Below are 17,534 nucleotides of genomic sequence, written 5' to 3'. Positions count from 1 at the left end.
GAAAAGGGAAGAAACCTTCAGGAGAGCAACAGAGGAGGATCCCTCTTCATCTCATCCCAAGCAATGGCGGAAAAGAAAATCACAAACAAGTTCTACATCAGCAGTGGGTAACACATTTATCTTTAAAGAGGATATATGGACTTATCAACTTATCACTGATATTTTGCAGAACCCTCCAGTGATGAAAACATTACACTTTCTTATTTATTGTTTTCATCACAATGTGAATTACTATGTTGTTCCATTTAAAGGACAATTCCTGTTTCAAGAAAGACAAGCAGTCAGATGATCAAAGCCGAACTTCGCCTGGTTCTACACATCACCGGCCCCATCTTTGAATTTATTCAACAAATCACCAAATCATTTGCCCATCTACAAAAACGATCAATCCGAAAATAACTCTCGAAAGAAACAGATTGACATTTTGGGAAATGTGCTGATTTGGACAACTTATCAATCACAGAGACTGGAAACATAATCAACACATTTGTCTCATCTGTTTCATTCGTACATGTGTACAGCTGCTATCGGTAGCTTCATATTTAGTGTCCAGAAGTGAGAGTGTGCTCATCTAACTCTTGGTCAGAAGTCTATTCCCCAAAATGTTAACGTATTTCTTTGATTCATGGGGAAAGGGTCAGCATTTTGGGGTTTTACCTCTAAATAAGTGGTTTAGATGATGTGTTTTAACTGTCAGCTTGTTTACAATCTGTCTGACTGTCGGAGATCTTGTGTTTTTTCCTCGGCCGACTAAATTGTAGTAACGTTGTTGTGTTCATAGACACCTACAATTACAAAGTATATTGTTATCATAACTGATAGTAATGATGGCCCAACTGAAATTATCTTTTAACTCCTTTGCATCAGGCCATACAAGCAAAGAAAGTATTGTAGCTCTGTGGAGTGAGATGGAAAGGTATATTCTACTCCTATTCCTAGAGTGGCTTTCCTCGTCTATTCTCTGTTCTCGTTGACCTCCGACAGTGACCACGCTTTCAGGCTGAATTTGGCTCCTTCTCTTCATCTCCTGCCACTTCCTATTAGATCAAATACAGGGCGTTGGCTGTCTTCCCTCACCTTGTGTGTGACTCTTCTCCCGCTTGACATCACCTCTCCCAAACAGCATCCGTCAAGACTACCTCTTACTGCTGCCACAGTGGCTCGGCCCTGTCAATTCACTCTGAGCCTAATCAGTAGAAGGACAAAGCGAGCGAGAGTGAAAAGGAGATGTATATGTGATATGTGTAAGTCCTTAGTAACAGTGTTGTGAGCTCAATGTATCGGCCAGCTGACCTTTCTACATGTATGGCAGCGGGAGGGTTATTTATGGACCAATGCAGAATTCATTGACTTTTCAAGGCTCTGTCAGCTTCTTACAACAAATCCTTTGTCTGCAAATGTCTACATAATGTCTCTAACACGGCTGAAATCCTATTTAGATCAAACGTCGTAGCCACAGCCTCTTATGATATCCATAAGCTATTGTTTTTGCAAACTGTTGATGGTGAATGTACCTTAATGATATATGTTACCAATGTACAGCAGATAGAGTGCTTCGATGATGCTTATGGTTTCCATTGGGTACAAACTACTCTGCATCAAAAAATGTCAGGAAGTCAAAAAAATCAGTGTTGGTTTAAAGGAATTTTTTAATTATTTTATACAGAGGGTTAGGGGAATGTGTGTTTATGCTAAGTATCAAGGTAGAACTTGGAAATGATTAGCTTAGAGAACAGAGAGAGAGAGAGGCTTGCTACACAAACAGTCTTTGCTTCTTTAACTTTAGTTAAGCTGCTAAGCTAAATTTTAAGCAAAGATTAACTTTAGCTTTCCTTTTAGTATATATTAGAATATAAAAAAGGGTAAAAAAGAAAAAAAGGAAAGAAAGGAAAGAAAATACTAATCTAATCAAATTAAAAAAAAAGTTTTTTTTATTTGTTTATTTTTTTATATCACAAAATTAAATCAAGGGCTTCTCATTCACCACATCCTCATCCCTGTCCCAGGACCTCACATCGGTCAGGAAGAAAAGAAAAGAAAGAAAAAAAAAAGCAAAAAAAAAGGAAAAAAGGAGGAGAGAGAAGAGGAGAGGAGGAGGATCCATCCAAACAGAAGAAGCACAATAGCATGTGTACAGAAACAAAGAGTTACATAGTTACACAAACACAACACACATATGACAGAGATAGTTAGAATGGGCATGTCGGCGGATCCCGGATCCGGACCTCCATGATCCATCAGGCAGATAGAGAGCAGCGCCATGGCATCAGACCCAGCCAGGTCCAATGGACCCTATGAGACGTGAAGTCACAAGGACTCCTGAGAGAAAGCAGAGTTAATAATGTGCAATGGAGAGATGAATATTCATCCATAAGTAGATAAAGAAGAGGAGATGGGTGCTCAGTGTATCCTAAACGTCCCCCAGCAGCCTATAAGCCATTAGCAGCATATCAAGGGGCTGGACCAGGGCAAACCTGATTCAGCCCTATAACTATAAGCTCTGTCAAAGAGGAAAGTCTTCAGTCTACTCTACATGAGGTGACTGTGTCTGCCTCCCGGACTGAAGGTGGAAGCTGCTTCCATAAAAGAGGAGCTTGATACCTGAAGGCTCTGGCTCCCATCCTACTTTTTAAGATTCTAGGAACCATAAGTAGCCCCGCATTTAGTGAGCGCAGTTCTCTAGTGGGGCAATATGGTACTACAAGCTCCTTAATTAAGATATGTCACAAAAACAATTAGGGATTTGAACAGGGACCTCCGAGGCCCTAAGGCGGTGTTCCACTTTGCCTGGTTGGAAATCAAACAATAGCTATGATTGGAAAATGACTCTGCATAAAATGTCAGGAATTCGAGTATAAACAGTGTGGTTTTACACTTTAACACCACACATGTTGAGTTCACCCAGAGTATTAAAAAAGTTTTCTCAGGACTTTCCTGAACCCAAAAGAAGCAAAGACATTACAATCTTAACCAAAACTCGTTTTACATGAAGTTCCCACACCAACGACAACATGCTGGACACTGGATACCTCATAGTGAAGGATGTGGGTACGCCTGGGCGTACCCACATCCTTCACTATGAGGTATTCACACGTGATAAATACCTTTAAATTTCAGCAGATAATTAGAAAGAAATCTATAAACTGAGCTAAAAGCCGAGCGCCAAGATGAACATAGGCTGAAATAAAGATGTTGTCAATTCTGTCTCAGAGCAATTCATCTGTGTAAATGATGAATGCCTGCTGAGTCACTGCCACGGTCCCATCTCTGCCCTGCTCAGTACATTAAAGCAGGAAATATTGCTGAGATTGACTCGCTGCCCACTATATAGGTCTATGGTAAGCTGATTTATTAAGAAGGGAATACTCTCAGACAGGGTGAATCTATTTCATAGATATAGATTAGAATAGGAAGGCAGAGATAGTTGATGATAAATGGAGAGAGCAGCATTTCTTTTAAATATAACTCAAGGAATGAGGAGCCAACATATCATATATATGGCTATAACGAGACTAAAGCAATCTCTCTCAATCAATCAGAATTCAGAGCCTGGTGTAAATCAGTTGCCTAAACAAGACAAAGGATTCAGTGAGAAATAGGCACAGAGAGATAAAGATATGCAAAGCAGGTTTGGTTCATCCTGAGCCGAGCGGGCTCTCCTTCTCATTTGTCTTTGGTATGACACAAAGGTCGTCACAGGCTGTGAGGTGGACAGAGCTGTCAGTGGTGGCAGCACAGGGAGTCGGCCAGGCAGGGGAGGAATTCCAATCAGCTTCGGACATTTAAGATTGGGCAACGAAGTTTAAAACGTCTTATAGAGGCTGTGAAAGACAACCGTGCTCCTCAGACGTGAGGAATCAGGGAGGGAGGGAGATGCGGGTAGGTCATGTGGGCACGGGATGTACAAATTGTTGGTTGTGAATAGCAAGCCTCCTTCCTCCAACTCCCAGTTAATTGACTTTGTAACCATTTGTGAAATGTACAAAGGCTTTAAACTGGCACAACTATGTACTGTAGAGGAAAACAAGAGTGGAAAGGAAAATTACATTCCTTAGTTGCATTCCTCAAGGGCAGACGAGTAATGAAGTCTCTGGGAGCAGGAAATATCATGAATAAGTACCAAAGAGCAAAACACATTAGGTAATTGTCTCAGTCTGCAAACCACTTCAGGGGCCTTTGGTAAAGAATATGGAGAAAAGTACTTATGACTTGTGGTCAGAAAAGAAACCTGCTTCCACTTTCCAAGCCAGGCTCGCATTTTAGAAGACCAAAACAGCTCAAAAGACGTATGATTACTGGGAGTGATTCAGTCTTGCAGGGTAGCATGGACTGCTGATAGAAAACCTCCATAACTTTTGGTTCCTGTACTATCTCTCACTCTGTAACTGCCTCCATATCTGTATCACATCTTTATCGCTGTATTAGTTGTCAAACACTTTGCACAGTGAGTGCATCCAAATAAACCTCAGTCAGCATCCCTGATGTACGCTAAAGACTAAAATACCAAATGTTCTGAGAAAAGAAAAGACATAAAGGGATGTGGAGGTTGACGGAAAAGATGCAGGCTGGAAGGAAAGAAAGAAAGAGGAGGAAAAAAAGACTTAGAACCGTCCCAAAGTTCAATACTAAATCCAGGAGGTCTGCCGGGTGCCTGCCAGTTATTAATAATTCATTTGAATCCAAATGATTCTCTGAACATTATGCAAAGATGTTGGCTGGGGAGTGTGGTCTCACATTAGATTTTGAAGTCATAATTGGATTTTTCAAACCAAAGAGGACAATAATTTGGCCTCAAAGAGCTCTCTCAGAATCTCTGTGCTCTGCAACTTCAGTTTAAAGTGCAAGAATAGGGAGAAAAAGAAGAATCCCTGTGAGAAGCTGTATCTCTATTGTATAATCCAAGTGTAAAGTATATCTGTGAAAAGGCTACATAACTATAGTGCAGATATTCTTAAATGTCACCCAGCTGGTGTAATAGAGTACAAAAAGATAAACTCTTACAAAAGGAAATATAGCTGCAAGAAAGTGATATTGCATCTTGCAAATATAATTATGTATTGATCTGACCATATAGGTGGATATTATACCCTACAATGTGATATTTGTATTAGGATTCCAAAGTAATTTCAGTGCACATAGCAAGTTGAAATTGCGATGTCAGTATTAGGGAGGCTCTCCCACTGCACGGCGTGGCCTTATTTCCACCCAGGCCCAATGCAAACAAGCGGTAGCATTTCTGTGGTTGTCAAGGGGAAAATAGAGCAGGAATGAAGCCGGTAACTGGTACTACTGATTTATCCCTGAGTGCAGCTCAGCAGATTGCTGCTATTACGTTCTACTTCTCCTCCAATGTGAGGCTGCAGTTAGATGATATCCACTCTGGGTAGTGTAACGATTGCTAGAGATTGCCCTCTAGTGGTTATAATCTATAATGCACCATGTGTGAACCTCAACAACAGAGCGATGCAGATATTATTAAAAACAACTCTAAAATCCTATCTCATAAAATTTGAATATTTCCTCAGACCAAGTAAAAAAAGATTTATAACAGCAAAACAAAATCAAACATTTGAAAATGTGTTTCCAGGTGTTTCGAGTTAATAAGACGATTCAAGTGATTTGTTTAATACCCTACTAGTATACTTTTTCATGATATTCTAATATTTAAGGATATTTGAGTTTTCTTAAGCTGTAAGCCATAATCAGCAATATTAAAAGAATAAAAGGCTTGCAATATTTCAGTTGATTTGTAATGAATCCAGAATGCATGACATTTTTGTTTTTTTAATTGCATTACAGAAAATAAAGAACTTTATCACAATATTCTAATTTTCTGAGACAGTCCTGTATATCTATGTGTTGCCCAAATAAAATAATTATCACCCCCTTAGACAGGGTAGACTAAGTGGGCATGAACTCAAGGTAAATCTTACAAGACACAATAAACGAATCAAACATTTTTATTGTGGGATTCACACAGAATCATATTTTTTAAACTGTTGGTGAATGTAATAATGTTTTTGTGTTTCAATATCCCAATGGACATGGGGTATTAAAGATGGGCACACAAGTTTTCCAAATGTAAATTGCCTACTTCAGGAAAGTGTTGGTACCAGAAACCTGATTTTTAGTCTTATGTATTTACTTCAACACACATTTGCCTTCACTCACTTCCCCGAGTCTGACTCCTTGGACTATTTGCAGATGGAGGAGGTCTCGGCTGGATCCCTGGATGGGTTGTCCCTTTGACACTTGGCTCTCCTGGGCTGTTCCCCGCTACTTCTCCCCCTACCTCCCCACAGAAGGGGACGTTTTGCAGCAGCTGACTCTTCGCCTGCACGAAGGCCTTGTCCCTTTCTAAAGCCACCAGCATGGTCTGCTTTAAAACGGCTTGGTATTTTTCATGACTTCGCTTCAACGCGGGTTCGTAGTGGTCGCACTGTGATTTAAGCTTTCTTATCTCCTCGATCACCCTGTTTTTCTCCTGGACAACACGCTTATGTTGCATCCGGTGGAAGTCCCTTTCTTTCTGGACCCTCGCCAATGTCTCAGCTCCGGCAGATGCCGCCAGCCTGTACTCCTCTCCCTCCCGCTGCGCGTTTTTCAGCTCGCTGTCCAGACGCTGGTTTTCAACGTGCACGTCCGGTACCACATCAACATGTTCTGTGTCCACCAGTCCTCTCTGCACCATCTCGCTCCACTCGGTCTGAAAACAATCGAGTGTTTCTGTCATGCACATTTGGAAAAGGAAGTTGCGCAGGAAGTCCTCCACGGCCTGGGGTCGGTGGTGTGTGGTGGAAGGAGCGCCGGCCTCCGCCCGGGCTTGGATAGTTTTTACCGTTGCCTCCAAATCTTCCACCCCTTCCGTCAAACTCCAGTCATCCGCGAGAGACACTTCTTCATACTTAAAGTAGTCATCACTTTCATCCAGAACACTCTCTTCCTTTTCCTGTTTTTTGTGACCTGCGCTCATTGCTTCACTTGATACGTGGACCTAACAGCGAGAGAAAGTTTGATGTTGCCATGGCGACGATTCCTGCAATCAACGCGAGACTTTACGAGATCACATCCGCCCTGTTCTACGCGTCATCAAACAATCATGGCGGACTACCGAGAGGCGCCCTTGGCTTCTCGGCCAAAAACGCTCGACCCAAATGAGTATTTTAATGTCTCACTGGATCAGCGACGTGCCGAAGAGGACAGGGCAGCGCTACGGGCGAATCTAAAGAGGCAGTACCAGATGCAGCTCAACAACCCGCACAGAAAAGAGCTCATTGTAAGTGGCGATCTGCTAGCTAGCAATGTCACCTTTGGAAATGGCTAACAATAAGCCCGTGCACGCAAATCAAACGAACCCAGTTTTTACTAAAGGACGACTTTAGTGCCTCATATTGTTTTGCATGCTGTTGTGATGCGGTACTGGCTGGAGTTAATCATATTATCAGGAAGGTTTCAGTTTGGACGAACACCTGAACGACAGTGACGTTAGCCATACTGTGTACGTCAACATTAAATCCATTATTTCGTATATATTTTTAGATGTAACGCGAGTCAAGTGCTTCACTGTTGCCATATGCTAGAGATGGAGCTAATGCACTACATATTTACTTGTTCAAGATTAACATTGAGTAAATGGTTTCATTCCTGTCCCTTTCAACCCTGCAACTAAACCGAGCCTCGTCCAGACTGCTCCCGCTTCAGCTGCTTCAATCGAGCAGCAATACATCTTGTTCTGCACGACACCAACATGCAATGGACTTTGTCGATGCCTGAAACTACACAACTCCTCACGAAAAGAAAATAATACATTTGACAGAGCTTATTTCATTTGGGTTGTCTATTTTGTGACTTATTAGAAAATATGTTTCTAACAATATTAACAATGACTCAGCTTTGTCCAAGTGTCCCAGTAAGCCAACATGCACACTACCAGAACCCTGAAACGGAAGCAGCTAAATTAAATTTCTCATTATTTTTCATCGTTACGGTTTGTAGTCTTCATCAAAAGTCCTTGGTGGAAAAGGCCCGTCCTGGCAGGGGGACCTTCTGTGTAGCTCTTCCAAAGGTTTCTCCCGTAGCAAAGTTTGTTTGACTGTTTTCCTAATGATAATAAAAGGCTTCTGGATATAGATTGTTGTTTAGTGGAAAACAGTTTTCCAGTATCATGACATTACTATATCTTGTATACGTGTGTCTTTGCTTTAGTAATGTTTAGTCAATAATAGTTTGACTAATCTTTTTTCTACACTGCAAAGATTCAGTTTTTAGGATGAGCATTGAAATTGAATTGCATTCTTCTCTCTACAGGAAGACCCAGCGCTGACACGCTGGGTGTATGCACGCGCCAACCCCTACTCCAACTTCAGGCCCACATTCAAGACTTCTCTGTTGGGTGCATTTTTTGGAGTTGTGCCTCTCTTTGTCCTCTACTACCTCTTCAAGACGGACAGGGTACGAGACAACATACCCAGAATTTTCTTTGCTTGATTACTGATTCATACGTATCATGATGTTGGGCTCCCTCTTTCTGCTGGGAGGAACAAAAACTGCATGAGAATCACAAAATGCTCACTCATAAAACGAGCAGTTGAGGAAATGTACGCAAAGGGAAGTGGGTTATATGACTTTGTTGACATGGAAACTTTATTAACTCATAATATTTCATATGTCTGTTACAGGATAGGAAGGAAGAGCAGATTAAGGCTGGAACCCTCAACCGAAAGTACAGTTTGTTAACATGAGCTCTGATGTATCAAGACCTCCTTCGTGTGCTAGTGATGCCTGTCTGTGTTATTATTAACAAATAAAATTATTGTCAAAAACAGTCATGTGCTTTTGATTGTTGAGGCAGAAGTGGGAAGAATACATGGTGAATATGTGCAGAGTCAGTAGACTGGGGAAGTGAGGCTCACCTCGTGACAAGATTAAAGATAAATTGTTGTTGTCGGTGAAACGTTGTTGCTTGCCCCATACATTACATTCTGCACAAAAAAGTAATCAAGATGCACTTGTCTTCACAATCTTTGATCACTGAGGTGCCCTTGAGCGAGTCAGTGTAAAGCTTTTGCTAAATGACAACTGTGTGATAATGGTACATTTAAGATAATTGGCACAAGTAGAGAAGACACAATGCTTACATGTTCAGCATGACTGATCTGCACAGTGGCCTGTAGAAAAAAACATGTTGCACCGTAGGGATTTTTATTACTGCCATGACACAACAACTCTGTGTTTTACTCTTAATTATACAACTCTAATCTTAGTGGTTTACACTTCTGTAATGTAAGTAACAGACATCAAAAACACAAAGAAATCCCAGTTGCCAAAATATTACATAGTTATATTTAATAAAGTTAAATTAAGTATTGTCTATTTAGCAACTACAATTGATTTATATTTATTCTTAGTCCTTTTGTTCTTCTACTGTTTGCTGGGCTTCCAGTTGGGATTAAAGTGGCTGCGGAGAGATTCCCAGCACTGATGGTAGCTCTTGTCAAGCCTCTGGCATGTTTGCAGACCCCACTTGGTCACGGCCATGCTGAAGGATGACTCAAACATGAACGCCTGCAGAAAGAAAAGATGTGACATTTAATTACTGATGCCATGGAACTGGTTTCAGACTTTTGATGCTGCTTCTCTAGTTGACTTTAAAACATATGTATTATTATGTTACCATAGTTCCCTCAGCCACCCTCTCAGGTTTGAGCTCAGCAGTGCTGCTCTTTTCAAAGCATTCGCCGTCCGGGCCGTGTGGTGTCATGATGCTGTGTAGGCTGGCCCCTCCTGGCTGGAAGCCCTCCTCTTTAGCTTCATAGTGGCCTTCGATCAGACCCATGAATTCACTCATGCAGTTCCCTAAAGTGACAAGCAGGAGGAGCTGTAATGCAATACTGTGTATAATGCAAGCTGTAACACTGATTTCCACTAGATGGCTTTATAGATCTGTGGTGAAAACTGACAAAAGGGGCTGTGGCGGTGCGTCAGTGGAGAAAAAAACGTCATACAGCAGGCGGATTATTATCACCTGCTGTCTTGACACTGGTTGTGTAAATCGACAGTTAGTTTCTGGCTGGCTTGTTTCATTTCATGATCGACTTAAATGAGCTTCACAAGACCGACTTTTACATTTCCATTCAAATTGGGATTCAGTTTCAGCCACGTCTCAAATTCATTGTTTCTGCTTTTGCTTTTACATGCGTGTGTGTGTGTGTGTGTATTATTGTGGTCCTACGGTGATAGTATGGTGGACGCAAGGTGTGGTCAGCCACACCCCACCGAGGGGGGAAGATGACAAAGTCAGCAATCGCCACACCAGGTCGCGTGGATTTGGCAGTCAGCACAGTAAAGATAGATGGATCCTATAGGAAGATCAATAACTTGTGAGGGCGAGCTCGATGTCGACAGTTCAATTTGTTTTCTGAAATGTGGTGTAGCATATTGGAGCGGGTCTGTGTCTTTAAAAATATGACTCACCGCATGGTCGAAGGCCACAGCGTTGATAACCATGAAGTTCTTCAGGTTGTATTTGTAAGGTGTGTAGTTCCCATGCCAAGCAACCACATTGAATGGAGAGAAATCCTACGTGCAAAGCAGAGAAGCAAACAAATCAAACAAGACTGCCTGAGCAACAAACACAAAAGATTTTAAATTGAGCTTTTCACCGGGAAAAGGGAATAATGAATAATGTCTTTGTAATCTTAAATTCCCAGAGAGAGTACTTCTTGACATAAAGAGAGAAAAAACTGGTCATAATGAAATGGGTTGATTGTGAAAGAGTGTGCTTCTTTCTTCTCTTTCATCCTAACTGTTCTTTGTGAGACGCGGCTCCAGGTATTATGGGGTAATTGGCTTCACAATCAAACTTTCGAAAACTTTGAGCATTCTGACGCTCGCTGCGACACAGTTAGGGGGGAGGGAGCAGCAGTAACAGTGGCTGCAGAGATATTTATTTATCTTGATTGTTAAAACCACAGCAATTTGATACCGTTTCTCTGTTCTGATAATGCCACTACGAAAAAGACATTCAACAGCAGTTCTAGAAATCAATATAATTCATTACAACTCAACTGCCTCCTGAGTGACCTCTGTGCTCCTTACACACATGCTCACGCACATTTCCACGCATGAACAGCTAGTACACTAACAATAAAACACATATGCATACACAAACATGTGCATAAGTAAATTCATACACATTACATAACTAAAAAACACCAGGAAAGAACCTTGGCCACACACACGACATACAGGAGTTACCATCCAAAAAGGCCTTTGGGAAAGCTTGTGCAGGTGATTTCTTGAACATTCATCCATGGTAACTCCACCACATTCGATTAAAATGAATGGAAAACGGAGGAGGGATTTTTGTGTGCATGTGCACACACATGCACACAAAACACAAACATATTGGCCCAGTCAAGCAAATAATAAGTTAATTTGAGCAATTTCAACACTCTGCGGGGGGAAAAAACCACAGGACCAGACGGGAGTGTCAGCGTCTTCCTTGAGGTGAGGCTAGCATCCCCCATCTTATTTTCTTACTCCTGGAGCCTCACCCTTTTCGCTTGGGAAAGAGTGAACACCAGCGAAAGAGTGTCAGGTGCAGCCGGCAGCCGCCACCTCTGACACCTTGCACATAACAGGGCGGATACTCATGTAGGGGCAGCTAGATCGATGACTTTTTTTTTTTTTGCTCCAAAAATGACAGTATATTGCCCTTGTGTATTTCATACAATGAATAATAACAGTGTGACATGTTGAGTTTGACACGGTTTCCACGGTTACAACACCCCAACCCCCAATCCTGACAAACTTCTCCTCCCACCTCCTCCCTGTCTCGGTAAAAAAAAACTCCTGTCAGACATTATGTGTTGATCCAATTATGCGCCCAACAGGACATTTCGGAAGGGGCAGGATCATTCCCTCAGTGAAATATGGTGAAATTAAAGCTTAACTTGAGACAAAGCAGAGCTTCACAGGTACACCGCATGTAACTCCATAATGCCTTAACTAATTATGAGTAATTAAGGTTCATAAGGGAGTCAAGGTGGAAAACTGCTGCATGGATAACGGCGAACACTTCGATATTAAATCATCAGGAACGGCAATTCATTCGGCAGAAAAGGGCGAATGGATCATATGCTTCAGTTGGGCAAGTTTCCTGTTAATCATCGTTGTGGCTCGATGGTGTCTACTGAAGCAAACAAAGACCTAAATTGGCTAATAGGGCAAGTATGCCAAATGTGTACATGTGAGTGTACTGACACACAAAAGGAAATGTCACAAAAAAAAGCACCTGTTGGCAGGCGAAGAGCTTTCCTTGGTACTTGTTGATGACGGTGTAACCCGTGGGCAATTCGCGGTCCTCATACCAAGCAACTGGGCAAAGGAAATCTCTTGGGTTGGCCAGACCATTAGCTCCTGCAAAACATACATGCATGGTCATACATACATAATATTAGGGCTGTGAAACGAGTAAAAATTTTAATCGGGTTAATCACAGGTTTTTGTGGATTAATCATGATTAATCACATATTACCGATATTCTCGGTATATTTTGTGAGAACATAGAGATTTATGACAAAAGACGGATATATACATTTATACATTCTTCTATACAATGGTGCTGCAACTCAGCAGTTATTTAGCAGTTTTCTTCCATATGGAACATTAATACATCTTCATCCTAAACAGAATGTTTAACCCTCCTGTTACCTTTCGGGTCAATTTGACCCCATTCAATGTTTAATGTCGGTGTTCTTTGGGGTCAATTTGACCCCAGGCTGTTTTTCACTGTGTCAAACATATAAGAAATATCAACTTTTTATTTATTTAAAGGGCTATTTAGGTAGTCAACAAACAAACATAAAGTACCTCACACTTAAACTTGGGAAGCAATATTAATTCTAATAATTTTCTGGAGGTTTTAATTGCTGGGGTCAAATTGACCCCGAGGGTAAAATATGTTCGTAAATGTAAAGGTAACAGGAGGGTTAAACAGAACATTTTTCTCTTGTTTGTCAACCATTAACTCCACCATGATACAATCTAAAGGCCTCTAGTCTTCCTCTAGCAGCTGCTGAGGCAAACTGACTGTGTGGGTTTTCTTCATGAACTGGGCCGTGATGAAAGGGATGGCGGGGACAAGTGACTTTTTTTTTGCTCGGTCCCGATGCGCGCGCACGGAGATCGATAAGTGTTAACGCAACGCGAAGAGACAGAAATGACATGCTGCTGTGGAGATACGATCAACAACAGACGTTTAGTTTAATAAAAGAACAAAGACGTGCTATAGAGAACATGTCAGGGGGCGGGCCAATCTCTTTAATGTCATGCGATCTACCGACACTACGCCGCGATCGACTGGCAGGTCGCGATCGACGTGTTGAGACCCTGATCTACAGGAAGTAAAAGTCGTAACAAGGTTTCCGGAGGTGAACCTGCGGAAGGATCATTACCGATGAACAGACCGTCTGCATGAGAGCGGACAGAGTTCAGATTGAAGTGGTGTATTGGAAGCTCATTTTGCAAGTGACTTTTTTTCGTCCAGACGACCAACAACAGACGGATTGGAAGCTCATTCTGCGCATGCGTTAAATGCGTTAAAAAAAAAAAACTCGTTAAACCTGTAATTGAATTAACTGAGTTAACGCGTTATTTTTCACAGCACTAATACATATATATATATATATGTATATACACACACACACACCAAAAAGTAACAATACAATACGCTAGCGACTCGGTGAGGCTGTAGTTCAAGCTAAATGCTAACGTCGGTACGTTACCATGCAATACAACGCTAACATGCTGATGTTTAGCAGGTACATGTTCACCATGGTAGTTTAGCATGTTTGCATGCTGAAATTGGCAAATTAGTTTGGTCATAAATAAATCTATTGTACACAATTAAATATTGATTGAAATGAATCCTGTATAAAAATGGATATTTATGCCAAAGTCCATAGCAATCCATCGAATAGTTGCTGAAACATTTCACTTGAAATCATAAACGCAAACCTCATGGTGGCCAGAGGAAAAGTCTGATGTTCACGTAATCCTATAGAATGTATCCTGGAGACCAACAACATTGTATGGCAATCCTTGGTGGTGATCAACTGACCGACTAGACTTTCCATCTCTATGATGCCAGCTTGGCTAAAAATGTGGAGAAGGTGAAAACCAATTTAAACTACTACAGGCAGTTACAAGAAGCCGACACAAAGGGGTTGTGCTTCTTTCAAGGAAAGATAAACACACACTCACAAATTACTCTCAAAAACATTGTACAAACACACACCGATGGGTCCCAGGTCAGGGAGTTCAAAATGGGATCCGTACACCTCCAGTATATAGCCTCTGGTTTCTCCAAACACATCCACGCTGAAGCGCATTCCTTGCTGAACAAAACACATGAAAAGTGGTGTTGAAAGACAATTTAATGCTGTTATGAATCACATGTGGGATGTCCCTGATGCTGGAGGCACTTATGGGTTCATGGACTATTCTGTTTGGGAAAACTTGCATCCTGGTGGTCAGGCTTTCTGTAGCTCGAACCTCGCTTCACTGTTCTTTACTTTTAAAGTCATTTTTGAAACTATGTTTTTCTAAATATGGTAAGTGGGATGTTGATGGGAAAACTGGGAAGATGAAAAACATAAGACCTCACCTGGATGACACCGATTTCGTTTGGCTCGACCATTATCTTCCCAAACTCTGTGGTGATCAGAATCTCACCCTGCTGGGGGACTTGAGGGACAAACCGAGAGGAGAACATTTGAAGGAGTCGAAAGGATTGAGCTATCATTGTTCTTGTGATGGTTGACAGAGAAAACATCATCAGCCCTTTTCCTCACCAATCAGAAAGTCTCCATCTGAGTTGTTGAAGCACCTGCAACAAAAGAAAAAAAAAACTTAGAAATGATCTTCAAAAGCATAATCAAAGATGTTGTAGCTGTTTAACGTGTTAAAATGTATCCATTTGTTAGATGATGGTACACATCTGCACACATAAATACTCACCTGTCGACCATGGAAGTGTTGCAGGTGTACACGTGGATGCCAATGCCGTCGCGAGATTTGGCATCTCCGGCACCGCAGACAGTTTGCAGACCCTGCGACATACAGCAATCCCAATCAGTGATCTCTTTTATGAATCTGTAATGCCAAAAATGATGTAGAAAAGATAAACTCACAGCCACAAAGTCCACTTTCTTCTCTGTAGATTTGGGGATGGTGAACGGCAGCCATCGCAGCTGTAAGAGAAATCTCAGAGTTATAATCTATATTTAATCATCAGTGTCTAAAGAGAAATTAAAGGAATTAATTGATGCAGATAATTAAAGGCATATTAAATTTATTGGCTTTCTCGAGATAATTAGATTAGAAGACCATTATCATGTCTGCTCGTAAAATCTGAAACTATGCTCCTATTTATTTATTTGTGAGTATTAAAATTTATGGAGATCTTTGAAATGTGAAAACAAGTTTTCAGGGACGTAAACATGCTTCCTTTTGAGCCTTTAAATACCTGGTTAGGGTCGGGTTCCACCTCATTCCAGTTATCTGTTAGATCTCCACAGGGCACCACAGCAAAAGGCTTATGTTTGACAGACGGCAAGATGCGGTACAACCAACTGGAGAAAGAAAAAGAACCAATGTTAAGTAATGCAATATGTCTAAGCTCCATTAGGTCTTCTAGTGGTAAATGAGCTCATTTAAATGTCTGGAACAGATGGATACCTCCTCTTATTGGCTGGCCGGGGGCAGGTGAAGGCAGAGCCAGAGAGCTGCTCAGCGTAGAGGCCGTAGGGACAGACCTGAGGATTGTTCTGTAGAGGCAACATGCAGTGTGTTCGGACAGGGTGTTAATACCGTGGCGTTTGATTTTACTCTTTTATAATCAAATAAACTGATTGTGCTTCTTCTAACTACCATGGTTTATCATTAAGTATTCATGCAAAAAACAAGAAAGGTAAACTAGTGAATACATAATCCAATGAATGAATGCCACAATGTGTTGTTGTGGATGTGTGTTTTACCTGTCCCTCAGGTAAGGATCCAGGACAGCGAGGGTCTTCAGAAGAGAACTCGTTCCCAAAACCGCTCATGTACTGCAAGAGACATTCTCAAGTTAAGCAAAGTTAAAGTGAGAAACAAATCACATGTAAACATCATGGGGCTTCATTGTGATGCAGGATAACTGTGTTCATGCTGGTTATAATTAAAGTTGAAGGCTTGTCATTACGGCTTGTCTTTTTGTTAATTGTTGTCATATTGATTCACATTAGATCTATGATCAAACAAACTGCAGTTATGCCAAATTTCCCCCCTCACTGTCATCCATTATTTTTTGTATTGTGTGACAGAGTAATTACACTAACATCCTCCACAGTAGCCTACTTTTTGATCAATATTTCAATTATGATAGGATTATTACTCCCCGTTTCTTCTCCACTGGCACTGCTCATTGGCAAATGGCAACCATGTCTTCTCCTACCACAGAAACAAAAAGTATGGCACAATGCAAAGAAAAACTTGCTGAGTCATTGTTGGTCTGCAACAAACTCACTGGCAGGCATGGATGTGTTCCATGTGTGCACGTGCATGTGCCTTTGGTGCATGCGTAAACAACTTTTTGAGTCTCAAGTTTGTTCCTAGTGGAAGGATGTAATATAAAGTTGGATTTAATTCAACTAAGAGTAACAATAAAAGTCAAAGCCTGTTTGTTTTTTTAAAGGTGAAAATCGCATGACCTGTCAGTCATTTGAGTCACTTAGTGACGTCCATTCTTTAAATGCTTTTGAGTTAAATGTATGGCAACCAGCTGACATAACACTTTACTTATCCCTAACGGCTTAATCCTCAGACATTACACTCGACTATTAGGGAAACGACGCGGGTATTCTGATAACAATTTAAAAATGTTTTAAACGTGCACAGAGTAATACTTGAAGTAATTTAAAGCTAACTTTTAATGTTCATTACTAAGATACACGAATGCCAACTGTTTTCGTTTGTCTTGATGTCTTTCCCACTGAGATAAGATAGTTCTGTGAAGCTGCCGATGCCCCTCTGACCACATCTGGGTCGCTGCTGAATGCAGCTCTCTGATTGGCCGGACGCAGCGCCGCCCCTCTGCTAGCTAGCCAGCGGGTCCGGTTCGGTTCCATGCTGGCTCGAAGCAGAACTTTGCATATTTCCGGCATTGCATTAAAAACACTATATAAAAGAGTAAACGCTGCCTTACCTTGAGCCCAGACATTGTGCTGTCTTTTAATAATGTCCTCGTAGCTCAGTGGTTACAAGTTATCTTTCGGTCTCGCTCGGAATGCACTCCCTTCGACCCAGTGCAGTGAACTGGCACTGGGGGATCGGGAGGGGGGAGGGGCTAGAATAGATCTATGCTCTTTCTCAATCTGGGTTCAATTAGGCCTGGACAGGGTCCGTGACGTAACCGCTGGGTGTGGAAAGGACGGGGTCGGGTATCCAAATGTGTGCAAACAAGGACCAGTGTCCATGGAGAGACAAACAAA

General features: G+C 41.5%; 3 protein-coding genes across 3 annotated transcripts; 1 reads left to right on the top strand and 2 right to left on the bottom strand.

Moving 5' to 3' along the window:
• Positions 1-5,768: 5,768 nt before the first annotated feature.
• On the bottom strand, positions 5,769-7,017 carry LOC130206349 (sperm-associated antigen 16 protein-like). Its single transcript, XM_056434271.1, has one exon. It carries the CDS (start codon positions 6,971-6,973, stop codon positions 6,164-6,166), a length of 810 nt encoding a protein of 269 aa, XP_056290246.1. The 5' UTR covers positions 6,974-7,017; the 3' UTR covers positions 5,769-6,163.
• A 67-nt stretch (positions 7,018-7,084) lies between these two features.
• On the top strand, positions 7,085-8,824 carry ndufb4 (NADH:ubiquinone oxidoreductase subunit B4). The gene is made up of 3 exons (XM_056434273.1): positions 7,085-7,276; positions 8,308-8,451; positions 8,679-8,824. The coding sequence occupies exons 1-3, from the start codon at positions 7,100-7,102 to the stop codon at positions 8,739-8,741; spliced, it is 384 nt and encodes a 127-aa protein (XP_056290248.1). The 5' UTR covers positions 7,085-7,099; the 3' UTR covers positions 8,742-8,824.
• Positions 8,825-9,184: 360 nt separating this feature from the next.
• Positions 9,185-17,358, bottom strand: hgd (homogentisate 1,2-dioxygenase). The gene is made up of 14 exons (XM_056434270.1): positions 17,249-17,358; positions 16,041-16,112; positions 15,742-15,830; positions 15,530-15,635; positions 15,195-15,254; positions 15,022-15,113; positions 14,856-14,890; positions 14,669-14,748; positions 14,300-14,399; positions 12,296-12,420; positions 10,474-10,578; positions 10,232-10,358; positions 9,674-9,855; positions 9,185-9,564 (listed from the first exon to the last, which is right to left on the bottom strand). Exons 1-14 carry the CDS (start codon positions 17,261-17,263, stop codon positions 9,421-9,423), a joined length of 1,332 nt encoding a protein of 443 aa, XP_056290245.1. The 5' UTR covers positions 17,264-17,358; the 3' UTR covers positions 9,185-9,420.
• Between the last annotated feature and the right edge of the window lie 176 nt (positions 17,359-17,534).

Source organism: Pseudoliparis swirei, chromosome 16, assembly GCF_029220125.1.
Source record: "Pseudoliparis swirei isolate HS2019 ecotype Mariana Trench chromosome 16, NWPU_hadal_v1, whole genome shotgun sequence".
Classification (NCBI taxonomy): Eukaryota; Metazoa; Chordata; class Actinopteri; order Perciformes; family Liparidae; genus Pseudoliparis; species Pseudoliparis swirei.
This window is presented reverse-complemented; position numbering and strand designations above follow the sequence as displayed.